This window comes from Perognathus longimembris, chromosome 1, assembly GCF_023159225.1.
Source record: "Perognathus longimembris pacificus isolate PPM17 chromosome 1, ASM2315922v1, whole genome shotgun sequence".
Classification (NCBI taxonomy): domain Eukaryota; kingdom Metazoa; phylum Chordata; class Mammalia; order Rodentia; family Heteromyidae; genus Perognathus; species Perognathus longimembris.
The window spans coordinates 139,540,693-139,558,525 of NC_063161.1; the positions used below are offsets into that span (position 1 = coordinate 139,540,693).

The 17,833-nt window shown below is 45.1% G+C and overlaps 1 protein-coding gene across 3 annotated transcripts in view; it reads left to right on the forward strand.

Moving 5' to 3' along the window:
• The window catches only part of Znf462 (zinc finger protein 462), a 144,327-nt gene that overhangs the window by 62,105 nt on the left and 64,389 nt on the right, over window positions 1–17,833 (forward strand). For 2 of the 3 annotated variants that reach the window (XM_048338554.1, XM_048338545.1), the window contains exons 3-7: window positions 185–5,817; window positions 6,600–6,752; window positions 8,367–8,653; window positions 12,336–12,454; window positions 16,280–16,471. In XM_048338554.1, coding sequence (XP_048194511.1) covers window positions 185–5,817; window positions 6,600–6,752; window positions 8,367–8,653; window positions 12,336–12,454; window positions 16,280–16,471 — 6,384 coding nt within the window. The remainder of the gene's footprint in view (window positions 1–184; window positions 5,818–6,599; window positions 6,753–8,366; window positions 8,654–12,335; window positions 12,455–16,279; window positions 16,472–17,833) is intronic. The other variant, XM_048338564.1, reaches the window with a different exon arrangement.

The following is a 17,833-nucleotide window of genomic DNA, read 5'->3' on the forward strand; positions in this document are numbered from 1 at the left end:
ATGACAGGCATTCATCACCACATCTTTCTACTAGTTGAAGATGAATCTCGTGTTTGCCCTTACCTGGGCTGACCTCATACCCAAGTAGCTAGGATTATAGGCTTGAGCCACTACACCCAGCCTAAAATTCTTCATTCTCTTTTGCCTTACTTTTCTCATCATTTTTCTTCTGTATTGTCTTTAGGTCAAAATGCAAGTGCATTGGGGACCGGAAGTTACTATGGCCACAGCCCAGGATATTATGGTCAGCATATTTCCCCTAACCCCAAACCAACAAACAAGTTTTTTCAATGCAAGTTCTGCGTACGCTACTTCAGGTCAAAAAATCTCCTCATAGAACACACTAGGAAGGTCCACGGAGCCCAAGCTGAAGGGAGTTCGGCTGGACCACCTGTCCCCGGATCCTTAAATTATAATATTATGATGCACGAGGGATTTGGGAAGGTCTTCTCCTGCCAGTTTTGCACATACAAGTCGCCGAGGAGGGCAAGAATATTGAAGCATCAGAAAATGTATCACAAAAACAGCCTAAAGGAGACCACAGCTCCCCCACCTGATCCTGATCCAATTCCAGATCCTGTGGTCCCCCCTTTGTCCCTGCAGGACCCCTGCAAGGAACTCCCAGCAGAGGTTGTAGAGCGTAGCATCCTAGAATCCATGGTCAAACCTTTGACGAAGTCTCGAGGCAACTTCTGTTGTGAGTGGTGCAGCTACCAGACGCCCCGGAGAGAACGCTGGTGTGACCACATGATGAAGAAACACCGGAGTATGGTCAAAATCCTTTCCAGTCTCAGGCAGCAGCAAGAAGGGACTAATCTACCTGATGTGCAGAAGAATCCTCCCAGCCCCACATCCAACTCCAGCTACCTATCCATGAATGCTGCAAGCCGGGAGATACCCAGCACTAATGTGTCTAACTACAGGGGCTCCATCGGCAACTCTATCATGAGACCCAATTCTTCCGCTTCCAAGTATTCGCCCATGTCTTACCCTCAGATGAAGCCGAAGTCACCTCATAATTCTGGTCTCATTAACTTAGCAGAGAGACCCCGGTATGGAATGAGTGACATGACCAATTCTTCTACTGACCTGGAAACTAACAGCATCCTAAATGACTCTAGTTCTGATGAAGAATTAAATGAAATAGACAGTGAGAACGGTTTGAGCGTGATGGATCATCAGACATCAGGCCTGTCAGCCGAGCAGCTGATGGGCTCAGATGGCAACAAATTATTGGAGACCAAGGGGATTCCATTTAGGAGGTTCATGAACAGATTCCAGTGCCCCTTTTGTCCTTTCCTGACAATGCATCGGCGTAGCATCTCCCGTCACATAGAAAACATCCACTTGTCTGGGAAGACAGCTGTCTACAAATGTGACGAGTGTCCGTTTACTTGCAAGAGTTCATTAAAACTTGGGGCTCATAAACAGTGTCACACGGGTACAACGTCAGATTGGGATGCTGTGAATTCCCAGAGTGAATGCATTTCTTCCTCACTGAACGAAGGCGTGGTGTCTTTCGAGAGCTCGAGCATCAATGGTCGAAAGTCAGGAGTCCTCTTGGACCCCTTGCAGCAACAACAGCCACCACAGCCACCACCGCCACTACCACCACCACCACCACCACCACCACCATCGCAGCCACTACAACAGTCACAACCACCACAGCTCCAGCCACCACATCAGGTGCCCCCTCAGCCACAGCCCCCACCTACCCAACAGCCACAGCCCCCCACGCCAGCCCCACCTCTGCACCCTTACAAGTGTACCATGTGTAGTTACTCCACCACTACTCTGAAAGGGCTAAGAGTCCATCAGCAGCACAAGCATTCATTCTGTGACAACTTGCCAAAATTCGAGGGGCAACCCTCAAGCCTGCCACTGGAAAACGAGACAGACAGCCACCCCTCTTCCAGCAACACTGTGAAGAAAAGTCAGACCTCAATTCTTGGGTTGTCCTCCAAGAACAATTTTGTAGCTAAAGCCTCGAGGAAGCTCGCTAATGATTTCCCTCTTGATTTATCCCCCGTGAAGAAAAGAACTAGAATTGATGAGATAGCAAGCAACCTGCAGAGCAAGATCAACCAAACCAAACAGCAAGAAGATGCAGTGATCAACGTTGAAGATGACGAGGAGGAAGAGGAAGACAATGAAGTGGAGATCGAGGTCGAGTTGGACAGGGAGGAAGAGCCAGCAGAACCCATCATGGAGGTCCCCACTGCTTTTTCAGCCCAACAGATTTGGGCCAGAGATACTGCTGAGCCCCAGAAGGAGCCCGGCTTCCGAACTATCACCCATGATTACAACGCCACCAATGGGGCTGAGATTGAGCTGACCCTTTCTGAAGATGAAGAAGATTACTACGGCTCCTCAACAAACATGAAAGACCATCAAGTCTCCAATACTGCTTTGCTGAGTACCCCAACTCCTATCTATGGAACTGAGCACAGTAATGAAAATACAGACTTTGGTGACTCTGGGAGACTTTACTATTGTAAACACTGTGATTTTAACAACAAATCTGCCCGGAGTGTTAGCACCCACTACCAACGAATGCACCCATACATCAAGTTCAGCTTTAGGTACATCTTGGACCCAAATGATCACAGTGCCGTGTACAGGTGCCTGGAATGCTATATTGATTACACCAACTTTGAAGATCTCCAGCAGCATTACGGTGAACATCACCCTGAAGCCATGAATGTACTCAATTTTGATCATTCGGATCTGATCTACCGGTGTCGGTTTTGTTCCTATACGAGCCCGAATGTTAGAAGCCTGATGCCGCATTACCAAAGAATGCATCCCACGGTGAAGATCAACAATGCGATGATATTTTCTAGCTATGTGGTAGAGCAGCAGGAAGGGCTGAACACAGAATCTCAGACCTTGAGGGAGATTTTGAACTCAGCTCCCAAGAACATGGCGACGTCCACTCCTGTGGCTCGTGGTGGTAGTGGTGGTTTGCCCTCTCCATTTGGTAAGAACACACCTTCGAAGACTTTTACTCCAGAATGTGAAAATCAGAAGGACCCTGCAGTCAACACCGTTGTCGTGTATGATTGTGATGTGTGCTCATTTGCCAGTCCCAACATGCATTCTGTCTTGGTTCATTATCAGAAGAAACACCCTGAAGAAAAGGCCTCCTACTTTAGGATCCAGAAAACCATGCGCATGGTGTCTGTGGACAGGGGCTCTGCCCTTTCCCAATTATCATTTGAGGTGGGTGCTCCAATGTCTCCCAAAATGTCCAACATGGGTTCCCCACCCCCCCCACAGCCCCCGCCACCAGACCTCAGTATTGAGCTTTACTACTGCAAACACTGTTCCTACAGCAATCGGTCAGTTGTGGGAGTGCTTGTTCACTACCAGAAAAGACACCCAGAAATAAAGGTCACTGCCAAATATATCAGACAGGCCCCTCCCACAGCTGCAATGATGAGAGGGGTCGAAGGGCCTCAAGACTCCCTTCGGCCTCCTGTCCCCATGCAGCCGCTGAACCGGAGCAGTGCGGAGAGAGATGGCCCTCCTGTGGAGAACGAGATGTTCTTTTGCCAGCACTGTGATTACGGGAACCGGACGGTCAAAGGAGTCCTCATCCATTATCAGAAGAAGCACCGGGACTTCAAGGCCAACGCAGATGTGATCCGCCAGCACACGGCCACCATCCGAAGCCTCTGCGACCGGAACCAGAAGAACTCAGCCAGTTGTGTGCTTCTTTCCCCTTCTGGTATAGAGCGGGATAAGACGAAGCTCCGAGCACTCAAGTGTAGGCAGTGTTCTTATACCTCCCCCTATTTCTATGCACTGAGAAAGCATATCAAGAAAGACCACCCTGCCCTAAAGGCCACGGTCACGTCCATCATGCGATGGGCATTTCTAGATGGCTTGATAGAAGCTGGCTACCACTGCGAGTGGTGCATTTATTCCCACACGGAGCCCAATGGGCTGCTCCTGCACTACCAAAGGAGGCACCCCGAGCATTATGTAGATTATACTTACATGGCGACCAAACTCTGGGCTGGGCCAGACCCGTCGTCTCCCTCTCTCACCATGCCAGCCGAAGCCAAAACGTACAGATGTAGGGACTGTGTTTTTGAAGCTGTCTCTATCTGGGACATCACCAATCATTACCAAGCCTTCCACCCCTGGGCTATGAATGGTGATGAGTCCGTGCTGCTGGATATTATCAAGGAGAAAGATGTGGTTGAGAAACCCATCCTTCCATCCGAAGACTTGATAGGCCCTGTTAATTGTGAAAACAGTCTGCCCACCCCCCTCCCCGAGCAGGAAGCTGAATGCCCAGAGGATGCAAGACTTTCCCCAGAGAAAAGCTTGCACCTCGCTTCAGCAAACCCTGCCATCTCCTCCACCCCATACCAGTGTACAGTGTGCCAGTCCGAGTATAACAACCTGCACGGTCTCCTCACGCACTATGGGAAGAAGCACCCTGGCATGAAAGTGAAGGCTGCCGACTTTGCCCAAGACATCGACATCAACCCCGGGGCGGTCTACAAATGCAGACACTGTCCGTATATCAACACTCGCATCCATGGGGTGCTGACCCATTACCAGAAGCGACACCCGGCTATCAAGGTGACCGCGGAGGACTTTGTGCACGACGTGGAGCAGTCGACTGACCTATCCCAGAATGACGTGGAAGAGACAAGCAGGATTTTCAAACAAGGGTACGGTGCCTACCGGTGTAAGCTGTGCCCGTACACGCATGGCACTTTGGAGAAGCTCAAAATCCATTACGAGAAATACCACAATCAGCCAGAATTCGATGTCTTTTCCCCATCGCCCCCAAAGCTACCAGTTTCCCTTGAGCCAGAGATAACCACTGAAGTGAGCCCCTCCCAGATCTCCATCACTGAGGAGGAGGTGGGAGAGGAGCCCATGTCCACTTCTCACTTCTCTACCTCGCACCTGGTCTCCCACACTGTGTTCCGGTGCCAGCTCTGCAAGTACTTCTGCTCCACCAGGAAGGGCATCGCCAGGCATTACCGGATCAAGCACAACAATGTCCGTGCCCAGCCAGAGGGCAAGAACAACCTCTTCAAGTGTGCCCTGTGTGCCTACACCAACCCCATCCGTAAAGGGCTGGCTGCCCACTACCAGAAGCGCCACGACATTGATGCCTACTACACCCACTGCCTGGCAGCCTCCAGGACCATCAGTGACAAGCCCAACAAGGTGATCATCCCATCGCCGCCCAAAGATGACTCCCCACAGTTGAGCGAGGAACTCCGGCGGGCAGTGGAGAAGAAAAAGTGCTCCTTGTGTTCCTTCCAGTCGTTCAGCAAGAAGGGCATCGTGTCCCATTACATGAAGCGTCATCCAGGGGTGTTCCCAAAGAAGCAGCATGCAAGCAAGTTGGGAGGCTACTTCACAGCTGTGTACGCCGACGAACACGAGAAGCCCCCACTGATGGAAGAGGAGGAGCGAGGCAGCTTCGAGAAAGCCGAGGTGGAGGGCGAAGCTCAGGAAATCGAGTGGCTCCCGTTTCGCTGTATCAAATGCTTCAAGCTGTCCTTCAGCACGGCTGAGCTTCTGTGCATGCATTACACCGATCACCACAGCCGGGACCTGAAGAGGGACTTCGTCATTCTTAGCAATGGCCCCCGCCTGCAGAACGCCACCTACCAGTGTAAGCACTGTGATAGCAAATTGCAAAGCCTAGCAGAGCTGACCTCACATTTGAACATTCACAATGAGGAATTCCAGAAGCGTGCCAAACGCCAGGAGAGGAGGAAACAGCTTTTGAGCAAGCAGAAATATGCAGATGGTGCTTTTGCAGATTTCAAACAAGAGAGGGTAAGGATATGTTTTGATTTCCCTTCCCCCAGGAGGCCTCTCATCACTGGTGCCCACATGCACTTCTCCGTTGCCAGCCAAACTGCTGCAGGCTTTGCTTGCCAGAGAGCTCAATAAGTCAATTAAGCATTTCGAGCTTGATTATCCCCCCATTCTAAGCTCACCCCTCTTCGAGGTGCTGTTTCCCTCCTTCTCTCCCTCTGACTCCTCCCATGGCTCCCCAGGGGAGGTTCAGGGTGGTTTCTATGTTATAACTCTCTGCCAAGTAGGCTAATCTGAAGTCTAGTTATACAACAACGTTGTTCGCTCTCTCCTAAGGCAGTTGTGGGGCTGTCTCTTGGTATCCTTTAATACTTCTCAGCCATGTCTTGGTCTTCAGTGCTTGCTTCAGGAACCTAACACCTCAAGGAGTAGATGGTTTTTTTAACCAAGAAGTTCATTCATGGCGCAGTCAGCTAATGCAACGTGTCACCCGCGTAGTTGAAACCTGGTTGGAAAACCAGATAACCTTAGTTGGCAGTGACGAGCTTCTGCACCGAAATCTTCTCTCCTCACAAGCTGTAACATATTTGGGTTCCAGAGACCGGTGTCTGGTAGGCAGTGTGCCATGACTGATGAAGTTTGGTAATAGGAAAAAAAAAAAATACACACCTGTATCTCCCTTGGTGTTTCACCTGCTAATCTGCTTTAAAAAAAAAAAAATCACATATACCAGTAAAGAATAAATGCCTGCCATTGCAGGAGGGCTTGGAGTATTGATGGCTACCACTGTATTTTACCAGCCTTTTGGTCATTTAGAAGAGGTGCCAAAGATCAAGGAGAGGAAAGTGGTGGGCTACAAGTGTAAATTCTGTGTGGAAGTGCACCCAACGCTCCGAGCCATCTGCAACCACCTCCGGAAGCACGTCCAGTATGGCAATGTCCCGGCTGTGAAGGTGAGATGGGGAAGGTCCGGATGTACGTTGTCCTGTGTGTGAGTGACTCCAGTTATTGTTAACCCATGGCTTAAAGAAGCTCGGGAGACAGCATCCTGGGATGCATCCCTAAGTTATACTTGGATTGCTTTGGTTTGCTTTGATTTCTTTGCAGGTTGGACCTTCCTCGTCCCAGTGTTCCGGAAAAGGTTGGGTTTTGATCTCATTTTCTTCCACGGAGATAGTTTGACGAACAGAGTTGTGGGATTCTTGGGTAGGAGAGGCTTGATGGTGTCCCCGCATCTTTCCTCTCCCAAGTTGCTGGAGCTCTTGGGAGGCACCGTTCCCTGGTGGACCCTTCCCATCTCTTGCTCCTCCCCCTGCCCACCTCTTACTTGCCATCTTCTGGCTGAGGATACAGCACTCTAGAGAATCTGCTTTCTGCTTTTCATTCTGGGACCTCTGGGGAGTGCAAGGGATATAGTCATTAAATCTCCAACAAAAAGGCTTCAAGGCCCACTTGACCTTGAGAGCCCTTTGACCTGGCTTGTCTGCTCCACTCCATCTTCCTATTGAATGCTGCCAAGTGTCTCCCCTCCCCACCCCCACCACGATGAGGCAGTATGTTTTGAACATAATCTGAATAGTAACAACTATTTCTGTGATGCAGCCTACCTCCCAGAATATTGCTAAGCACCTACCATTTCTGATCGCAGAAGTGAATTCTATGGGAGGAAGAGTGAACTAAACTACCTTCAAACTCAGAGACGTTCTCTCATTTCCCAGGCAGGCGCAACCTGTGGACCAGCTATCTTGCCCTTTCTATCTGGATACTTGAATCTTTGTTTGTTTGTTTGCCATTTGCCCTTCTTGATGTTGCATCCTGCTTGGCTAATTTAGTGTCCAAGTAAAACCTCTCCTTCACTGAACACTGAAGCCTTCTATCTTTGTGCAGAACCACGACAACCCAGGACAACTCCGGGACAGCAGCCGCGAGTAGCTTCTTTTGCAAGCCACTGCTGTGTGTTGCAGACTTGATTTCCTGAAATTCTGTCATCAAAGGAGCGACCTCCACAAATAGCTGCTCCTTAATTTTTTGCTCCTTAGTTATTTGGCACCAACCTTCAGTTAAGAGGGGAACTTTGCATGTTCAGAGCAGCAAGTAGAGAAGAGGCTCTTTTGCTCTGATTCATTTCTAAATGTTAGCTCAAAGCCAGTTTACCAACTCTGCCTTTTCTTCTCCCACTCTCCTTCCTTCTTCTCCCCCTATTTTTCTTCCTTCCCCCCTCCTCTTAGCCATAACCCTAACCCATCTGTATTTCAGTTTACATAGTTTAGATTTGAATTTTCTTTTTCAAGATGGGGAGTCAATGAACTGGCTTCAGACTTGATGAGTCTGCATCACATTTCCAGACAGTAGCAACCTAGGACCAGATGATGTTGCCCCAAGTCCCCATCATTGCATGAAAAATAACAGTCAGGCTTACCCTCCCTCTAGGGGGAGCCAGAGAGGCAGGGGAGGAAGCGTGACAGAAAATGCTGGTGCTCTTGGGAGAATGAAGGGAGACGATGAAAGCTGTGATGATGGATATTTATTTTGTTGGTGGGGCATGTGTGTGTGTGTGGTTCTCTTAGCAGGAGGCTGAAGACCCTTCCCATTTGTTCCTGGATGGATTGGAAGCAGCCAAAGATGCCAGTGGCGCCCTGGTGGGCCGGGTGGATGGTGGACACTGCTTGCTTGATGGAATGTTGGAGGATGAAACCCGGCCGGGGGGATACCATTGCAGTCAATGTGACAGAGTCCTGATGTCCATGCAGGGGCTGCGTTCTCATGAGAGGAGCCATCTGGCCCTGGCCATGTTTACCCGAGAGGACAAGTACAGCTGCCAGTATTGTTCCTTTGTTTCTGCTTTCAGGCACAAGTAAGTGTTACTGGGGGTAAGGGTACTAGGGGGCTGTCACTGGGGACTCCTGGGAGATGCCTTAGTTAAAATACTGAAGGAGAACCTTAGGTAAGAAAGAAGGGCTCCATTCATGGTTCATCCTTGCTGCTATGTGATCATGAGCCTCAGTCATTTTATCTGTAAGATAGGCCCAAGGAGTGATTAGTAAATGTGGGCATTTCAAAAAGAGCAATTGCAAGATGGCACTCATGTGTCAAAGAGAAGATGCAGATACTAAGAACAAATAAATTTGGGGGGTAGATCTTCCAGATTTTCAGCCAACTTAACCATTATTTGGAGCAATAAAGTTCCACTTCAGTATAATAACTGCATCTGCAGTGTGTGTTATGTAGAAATTGAACTGTGTAACTAGAGGCTAGGGATGGGAGGGGGAAAGATGGGCGAGAACAATGAAAGCATGACATTGATCAAGAAACATTGCTCATAGCCTGATTCAGGGACTAAACCTCTTTGTACAATGACTTAATATTTAAATGAGAACAAAAAAAAGTTCCGTTTGGAAAACTGAATATGACTCTCTGTGAGTAAAGAGTTGTTGCTTGAGATTATTTTCTTAAAGGATCTTTAAAAGGTTAAAAAGAGAGAAAGAAAGTTATTGGTGATAGAGAGTTGCTGGAGATCCAGAGGTGTTGAGAAGCAATTTTCCATTACTCAACACAGTATTGAACGCAGAAATTTAGGATAGATGTGAAAGGCCATATGGGGTGATGGGAAGAGAAGAGTATTCTAAGAAGACACAACTTTTCATTGTATAAAAGAGATTAATACCAATAATATATATCATAGTCTTGGAGGGGGTTGGCTATAATACCGGCTTGCTGTTTATTTCTGTGATCAATAAAAATAATTGATAGATTATTTGCTACTTAAAAAGAAAAGGTGGTCTGGGAATGTGGCTTAATGGTAGAGTGCTTGCCTAGCATGCATGAAGCCTGGGTCCAATTCCTCAGTACCACATAAACAGAAAAGGCAAGAAGTGGTGCTGTAGCTCAAGTGGTAGAGTGCTAGCCTTGAACAAAAGAAACTCAGAGACAGTGCCCAGGCACTGAGTTCAAGACCTATGACTGGCAAAAAAAGAGGAGCAAAGGTACCAGTTGGAATTATTGCAAAGCAGGAAGAGGCAGTAATCAATGGGTCCCAAACTTTTTACTATTGCACACAGCCTCATACCTGATCTTTGTCATCATATCCATACACTAGCATAAAACTTGTCTTGTTCTCATTCGCTTCAGCTCATTATTTATTAAACAGCACCTATCTTACTTTCTGAACAAAGGAGTGCACCCTGTACTTGGCACTGTGCCTTGGAAGAAAGTAAAGATGAACAGTCCTAAATCCTAGCATTTGTACATTAGGACCTAGAGTTATAAAACAAACAGATGGCTTGCTAACATAGGCTTATCTCTTTTTTTTTTTTTTTTCCAGTCCTGGGGACTGGACTCAGGGCCTGAGCACTGTCCCTGGCTTCTTTTTGCTCAATGCTAGCACTCTACCACTTGAGCCACAGAGCCACTTCCGGCTTTTTCTATGTATGTGGTGCTGGGAAATCGAGCACAGGGCTTCGTGCATGCTAGGCAAGCACTCTACCGGTAAGCTACATTCCCAGCCTGGCTTATTTCTTTAAAAAAAGAAAGAAAAAAGTATCAGTAAAATTCAAGGAAGAGAAATGTTCTGTCTACAGTACTCTGGAAGAGTCAGGAAGGTCTCATAGAGTATGGAACACATTCGAATCAACTGAAAGAGAAAGAATAGGACCTTTGAAAGGTGTTAAGATGTAGAGAAAACCATGAGAGGACCCAGAGACAGGAGGACAGAAACCTCTTTGGGGATTACCTAGAGATTCATTTGTTTGGTCTTGAAGTCCTATGTAAAGGAATAATAGAAGATAAAGTCTGGATACTTTAGTAGAGACCATGTTTAGAGTCTTTAAATGTCAGGAATTAGTACTTTTCACAATATAATTTGTCAAAAGAAGAATCTGGTCATGATTGCTAACATTAATTACACTTCCTGTTAGGCACTATATTAAGTGTCTTTAAATATCCTCCTTTATTTTCTTAAAACAGCCCTGTGAAGTTCAGTTTCCATCATTAGACCCATTTTATAGATTAGGAGATTGAGGCCCTGAGAGATTAAGTAACTTGCCAAAGACCATATAGCTTATAAGTCATAGCTATGACTTTATCTCAAGACATCTGACTCTATACTCTTGAGTTAAGAAGCAACAACATAGGAGCAATTAACTTGGAAGAAGTAATAGTGATGGATGCAAGAAGTTAGGGAATAATGGCAAGAATGTATCTGTGTGACTTAGAAAAATTGTTTGGGGTGAGAGCCAAAGTGAAGTGGATATGGTGCCTTGTTGACTGGAAGAGTGGTAGTGCCATTTATAGAAACAAGGAAATGAAGAAGAGAATTGGTTCTGTGGAGAAGCCCTGATGGGCTTGTGTAGCACAGGTTGAGTAGATACAGAACATCCAGAGGGAGATGTCCAGAGGCCAAGGAAAATGTTGCCCTGGAGCTCCAAGGACCATTTCACATTAAGTGGTCAGCAGCTGTATTCCCATCTGAGTCATTTCAAATGGTGTGTAGATCTCCGGGGTTCTATACAAATTACAACTTCCCATGCCTTGTTTGGTAGATTTATTATTTTTGTGACTAATGATTGTTATGAAGTACTAGAGGTTTATTTTCATTAATGTCCTCATAAATTGCTTCTGGAAGACTAATAATCAACAAACATGGTTGTGTTTATCAGAAGGCATGACCATCCCTTTGATCATTTGACACATTGATTACACACTTGCACTGTAGCCATGTTTATGTGGCTGTTGAAAGCAAGGCAGCCCACTGTTTAAAATGAAAACCCAGTCAGGTGCAGTGGCTCAAGCCTGTAATCCTAGCTACTTAGAAAGCAGAATTCGTAGGATTATGCTTTGAGAGTGGGCTCCATCTCAACCAATGACAGTGTGGTAGCCTGAACCTGTTATTCTAGCTATTGGGGAAACATGATGGCTGAATGTGGAGATGTGTCCCTGTTATTCCTAGGGATGTAAGTGAGCACAGATAGGAGGACCAAAGCCCAGGCTCACCCAGACATAAACTGAGACCCTACTTTGAAAATAACCAGTGCAAAAGGAGGTATGGCTCAAGTGGTAAAGCACTTGCCTCGCTAGTTTGAAGCCCCTGAGTTCATCGCTATTTAGTCCCCCCCAATTAAAAAAAAAAAAAAGCAATGCCCAAATTTTTAAAATGTTAAATTTCTCTAATTCCGTGTGTGTGTGTGTGTGTGTGTGTGTGTGTGTGTGTGTGTGTGTGTGTGTGTGTAGCATTCTTACTGGCTGGGCAGAAAACACCTTTTCCTTTTGAATAATCACTTACAGTTCTGTGTGCTCAGTAGAAGAGAACATAATGAACTGCCATGCTATAACTTGCCCTACCTCTCAATCCAAGATGTCTTAACATCTTCCTTTAGCTTCCCCTCCTCGTAGAATTAACTCTTGACTATTAGTTGTCACGATGTGAGAGCACCACCATTTGAAAATAAGCTTACTAATGGATGCCTGGAAAGTGATGATGAGAAAATTTTGAATGCCATTTTAAATCTTGCCATTTTCCTTTTCTCCCTTTCCACATCAAGTTTGGATCGCCATATGCAGACCCACCATGGACACCATAAACCATTCCGCTGCAAACTCTGCTCCTTCAAGTCCTCCTACAACAGCCGGCTGAAAACGCACATCCTCAAAGCTCATGCTGGTGAGTTCATATAAGCATACATCACTTCATTGTGCTCTCATGAGCACACTTACTGAGATCTGGAAAGCTTTTTGTTCCACATATGAGGATAAGTTATTCTTTAAAGCAGCTGCAGGTTCTGCTTTATTTTATCTAATACAATGAAAGGGGAAAATAAAAGCTTGATTGAAGCCAAAATAATCACTCTAGCATCAGAAACAAATTAATGTTTTTTATTGTTGTGGTTGCTTGGTTGGTTGTTTTATGTTTTGTTTTGTTTTGTTGCAGGTCTTGGGTCTTGAACTTAGGACTTGGGGTGCTATCTCTGAGTTTTTGTGATCAAGGCTAGCACTCTACCACTTGAGCTACAGCTCAACTGCCAGCTTTTTGGAGTGGTTAATTGGAGATAACAGTCTCATGGACTTTCCTGTCTGGGCTGGCTGTGAACTGAGATTCTCAGGCATGAGCCCCCAGTGCCCTGCTTGGTAGTTTTTAACTTTTGTATTACCTAGTCTTGCTAATGGAATCACATAGAATTGATATGTGCACTAAAGATAAATTTACCATGTTATAAGGTGCCCTTTGATGAGTCATTTCCTTTTGTCTGAGTCAGGACTAACCAGAGGCAGTGCTGGTTTCTGTCACTCCATTGCCTGTCCGGGGACATTGCTTATTTACTAGGCTGTGCACCACCATGTTAGAGATATGATATCATCCTATTCAGTCCTCATGCCATTCCTAAATGTCTCCTAAGGGTCTCTTTTTCCTGAGCCTGTATAACAACACCTTATAACACTTTTTTTTTTTTTTTTTTTGGCCAGTCCTGGGCCTTGGTCTCAGGGCCTGAGCACTGTCCCTGGCTTCTTCCCGCTCAAGGCTAGCACTCTGCCACTTGAGCCACAGCGCCGCTTCTGGCCGTTTTCTGCATATGTGGTGCTGGGGAATCGAACCTAGGGCCTCGTGTATCCGAGGCAGGCACTCTTGCCACTAGGCTATATCCCCAGCCCCACCTTATAACACTTTTAATGATGGAAAAAAAAAAAACAACAACTATCTGGAACCTGGGCTCTTCACTATCTTCTGAGCATTGGGCTTTGAAATGGGCTTATTTTAGGGAAATACACAAGCCTCTCTAGGTGTCCCAAGCCTCACTGAGGACACCATGTGGGGCGGGAAGAATAGTCTTGTCTCTGTCTGTTAGTAATTTTATGTCTTCAGGAAATGTCTCTTCACATCCGCAGAGGAAGGGCTTAAGAGTTCAACTCACTCTTTTCTAATGTGTGTGTTGTATACTATGCAGCAGAGGCAGAAGAATCCTGGTGAGTTTTTCCTTCAGGTCTCAGCCTTGTTAAAAGCGCTTTCCCAACTGGGAGCTGGGTGAATGATTCAGCCTGTGGGAAGGACTTTGAAGAGGCTGCCCATGGGCTCCAGGGCACACATGTAAGTGTGTGTTCTTGGAGCTGACCAGGTAGACTGGTCTCCCTGTGCTCATTGCTTGTCAAGAAGGAAGCATCCAGAAAGAGTCTCTTGGCCGCTGAGGAAGGTTGACTGGGAGAGAAAGCAAATGAATTTTCTGAAAGTCTCTGAGCTCATTTTGTGTGTTCTAAGTGGATTATTTTATTAAGGAGTAAGCAGTAGTGTGGACCAAAGTAGCAATCCAGATTTGAATTTTCTCTCTCTCAAGTTGTAAGACATTATAGCCACCAGTCAAGATTCATGTAACTAGGGGCTGGGGATATGGCCTAGTGGCAAGAGTACCTGCCTCATATACATGAGGCCCTGGGTTCTATTCCCCAGCACCACATATACAGAAAATGGCCAGAAGTGGCGCTGTGGCTCAAATGGCAGAGTGCTAGCCTTGAGCAAAAAGAAGCCAGGGACAGTGCTCAGGCCCTGAGTCCAAGCCCCAGGACTGGCAAAAAAAAAAAGATTCATGTAACTAAACTATTGTCCTTTCCTAGGCCCTCTGACATCTTTGTACTACTTTCTTGTGCTATATAATGTTGTGGAATTCAAGGGTTTTACAAATCTGTAGTGTCTCAATGTAATAATAATAATTTTTCAAAACACATATTTATTGCAGAAAATTTAAAATAAAAGAAATAGATTCAGTCATCCATAACCTTATTATCTAAAGAGCACTGTTAACATTTGGTGTTTCCTTTTGGCCATTTTGTCTTTAATTATTTTGAAGAGTTGTGATTATAGTGTCGTCTAAAATATGTTCTGCCTTTCTATTCTCTGTTTATTATTTATTTTCTGTGTTATTATAAATTTTTCAAGAATTCGTTTTAGTAGTTCACCAAGAGAGATGGTCACATTTACTTATTTCCTTATGCTTGGAATTATGCTTCATACATTTTTCAAGGCATAAAAAAAATGACATTATGCCAGGCGCTGGAGCTCATACCTGTAATCCTAGTTACTCAGGAGTCTGAGATCTGAGAATAATGGTTTGAATGCAGCCCTGGCAAGACAATCATTGGATGAGACTCTTATTTTCAATTAACCACCAAAAAGCCAGAATTCAGGCTGTGGTTGAAGTGTAGAGCATTAGCCTTAAACAATAAAGCTCAAGGACAGCACTCAGGCCCTGAGTTCAAAAAGTTTTTTTTTTTAGTATACATATATATGCCAATGAAGTTCTCTATACATTAAAAGATATTTTTCTAATAGTAACTCTCAGAAGTAGGACAACTACACTATAGGCCAAACTGCTTTGTTGTTACCAAAAATAAAATTATTTTGAATTGATTAATTTAGTATATAAGCTGCCAATTAATATGCCCACTTCATACCTTTTATTCTTAAAATACAATTAACCCAAAAGTTGATTTACGACAAAAGTAAATCACCCATTTTAATTTGGTTATGCTAATCTGTGCTGTATTTCAGTTTAAATGTACCTTTTATTGAAGAATATTAGAGATATGCACACCTAATTCCCTCAAGCCCAGAGTTCAAGCCCCAGGACTGGCAAAAAAAAAAAATAGAAAGAATATTTTAACCCAATTTTATACTGTTGACTAGTTAGTTAGATAGATAGATAGATAGATAGATAGATAGATAGGTAGCTGGATAGATAGATAGATAGATAGCTTTCTTTTTTTAACCTAATTTTGTACTGTTGACAGGAAAGTAAGAGTTTAGGATGAAGGGGTATGTAGATAGCAAGGAAGTAAAGATTAAGAATTGCAGACTGGGGCTGGGGATATAGCCTAGTGGCAAGAGTGCCTGCCTCGTATACATGAGGCCCTAGGTTCGATTCCCCAGCACCACATATACAGAAAACGGCCAGAAGCGGCGCTGTGGCTCAAGTGGCAGAGTGCTAGCCTTGAGCGGGAAGAAGCCAGGGACAGTGCTCAGGCCCTGAGTCCAAGGCCCAGGACTGGCCAAAAAAAAAAAAAAAAAAAGAATTGCAGACTGAAACTTTCAAAGAGGAATTATGTGCTTGGAAAAGCCATTCATCGCTATTTAGATGAAGAATGAAGCATATTAATATCTGTGTTTGTGAAATGTGGCAGAGTCACCTCTAGTGTGAAGAAAGGAGGTCTGGGATTCCTTTCTAAAGGAGATAATACAGACAATTCATGAAAATGTTCTGCAAGTCTCACTTCTGTACACAGAACTTGAGATAAGCAGGGATCAGGTGACTTGATTACGGAAGGGTTTCATCCCAAGAAGCCCTTGGTTATGGGAATGGGCTGGTGATTTTCCTGTGCGGGTTCCTCCACTACAAAGCTTGAGAACCACTTTTCTAGGTGGCATTAACTGTGTTGTTTTCTACCTTTGCTTTCTCCCCTCCCCACTGTTTCTTGTTCTGTCCTCGTCACCATCTCCTTCCAGGTGAACATGCCTACAAGTGTTCTTGGTGCTCATTCTCCACCATGACCATCAGCCAGTTGAAGGAACATTCCCTCAAAGTCCATGGGAAATCCCTGACCCTCCCCCGGCCCCGGATTGTCAGCCTCCTCTCCTCACATGCCCACCACTCCTCCCAAAAGGCTACCCCAGCTGAAGAAGTAGAAGACTCCAATGGTAAGAGCAGGCTTCTGAGCCAGAATTAACCACTTAGAATTGAGGTAGACCAGGAGGAATTCCCAGAGCGAAATCTTACGAGGAAATACGATGGTGTAAGTGAAGGAAAAACTATGGGGTAACCTAGATATTAGAGCTCGAAGTGGTGTGAACTCTGAGCAACTAAGTATGGTTCTGGTAGAAACCTCTGTGGGAACCATGTTTGCATTGCCTGCGGAGAGAGCATTTTTTAACTTGCATTCTATTTTGTGTTCCGTGAAGTGTTTGGGCTGCCATATATGTGACTTAACCAGACAGAGCTCAGAGGAGTAAGAGCATGGGGGGATTGGGTGGAGACTATATTCTAGCAGATCACATGACATTGTGGTACAGACCTAAAAATAATATGGCGATTTCTTATAAATGATGGATGTTGAACAAGTGTTACTTGAGAAGTAATCAACTTGGAAACTTCAGAAGAAACATGGGAATGTCTACTCATGGACAGTGGGTTCAATGTTTGTTGGAGAGAAAAAGAGAGTCATGTCTTAGAGCTGGCAGGCAATGGCATAGTGGATGAAGGGAAAGTTTGTTTACTGTCTTCATCAAACTGGGAAAGAGACTGCCTCAGGTCACCCCCAAATAGCTACAGAATCAGATACTTTGGAGAAAAGTGAGAGAAGGCTGTGAACTTGGAGTTGTTATTCTTCATGTCATACTTGAATCCCTCTTGGCGGTATCTCAGAGCTGGTTACCACTGTTGGCTTGAATATTCCAGAAAAGGGGCTATCTCAAGCTGTCTGCTCTTCCATTCTCAGTCAGAGCTTGGTAGACTGGAAAGAAAGTGGCTCCAAGGCCTGGATTTGAGTCTTATTTCTCTCAGTGCTAATTGTCTTTCCCGTGGCAGTCTTATCTCCCTATAACTATGTGTAACATTGGGTAGAGGAATATTCCTCTGATGGTTTTCTTGGGAGATTAATGAGCAAAGGTGCACAAGGGAAATGTCTAATATGACATCGGGCACATGGAGGGTATTTCATGGATGGTCATTTTATTTCTGTAATTTTTCGAATTTATTTTTTTTATTTATTTATTTTTAGTGTGTGGGTTTATACTAAGGCTCTTCAGGTCACTTGATGATCTTTGTCACCCAACTTGCCAGCTTGGTCTAATTTACACATCAAAACAGCAAATAAAGTGTGTTGTTGTTTTTTCTTTATGAGATTTGTAGTTAGGAGGAAATGGGAAAGTAACTCCTCAAGCCAAAAACAAAAACCAAACCTATGTCTTTCTTGTGTTTAATTTTGCAAACTGTTAAACATTGTGTTAAACACTCTAACTCTTTACTGGTATCCTGCCTCAAAGGACTTCTGTTTCATAGAG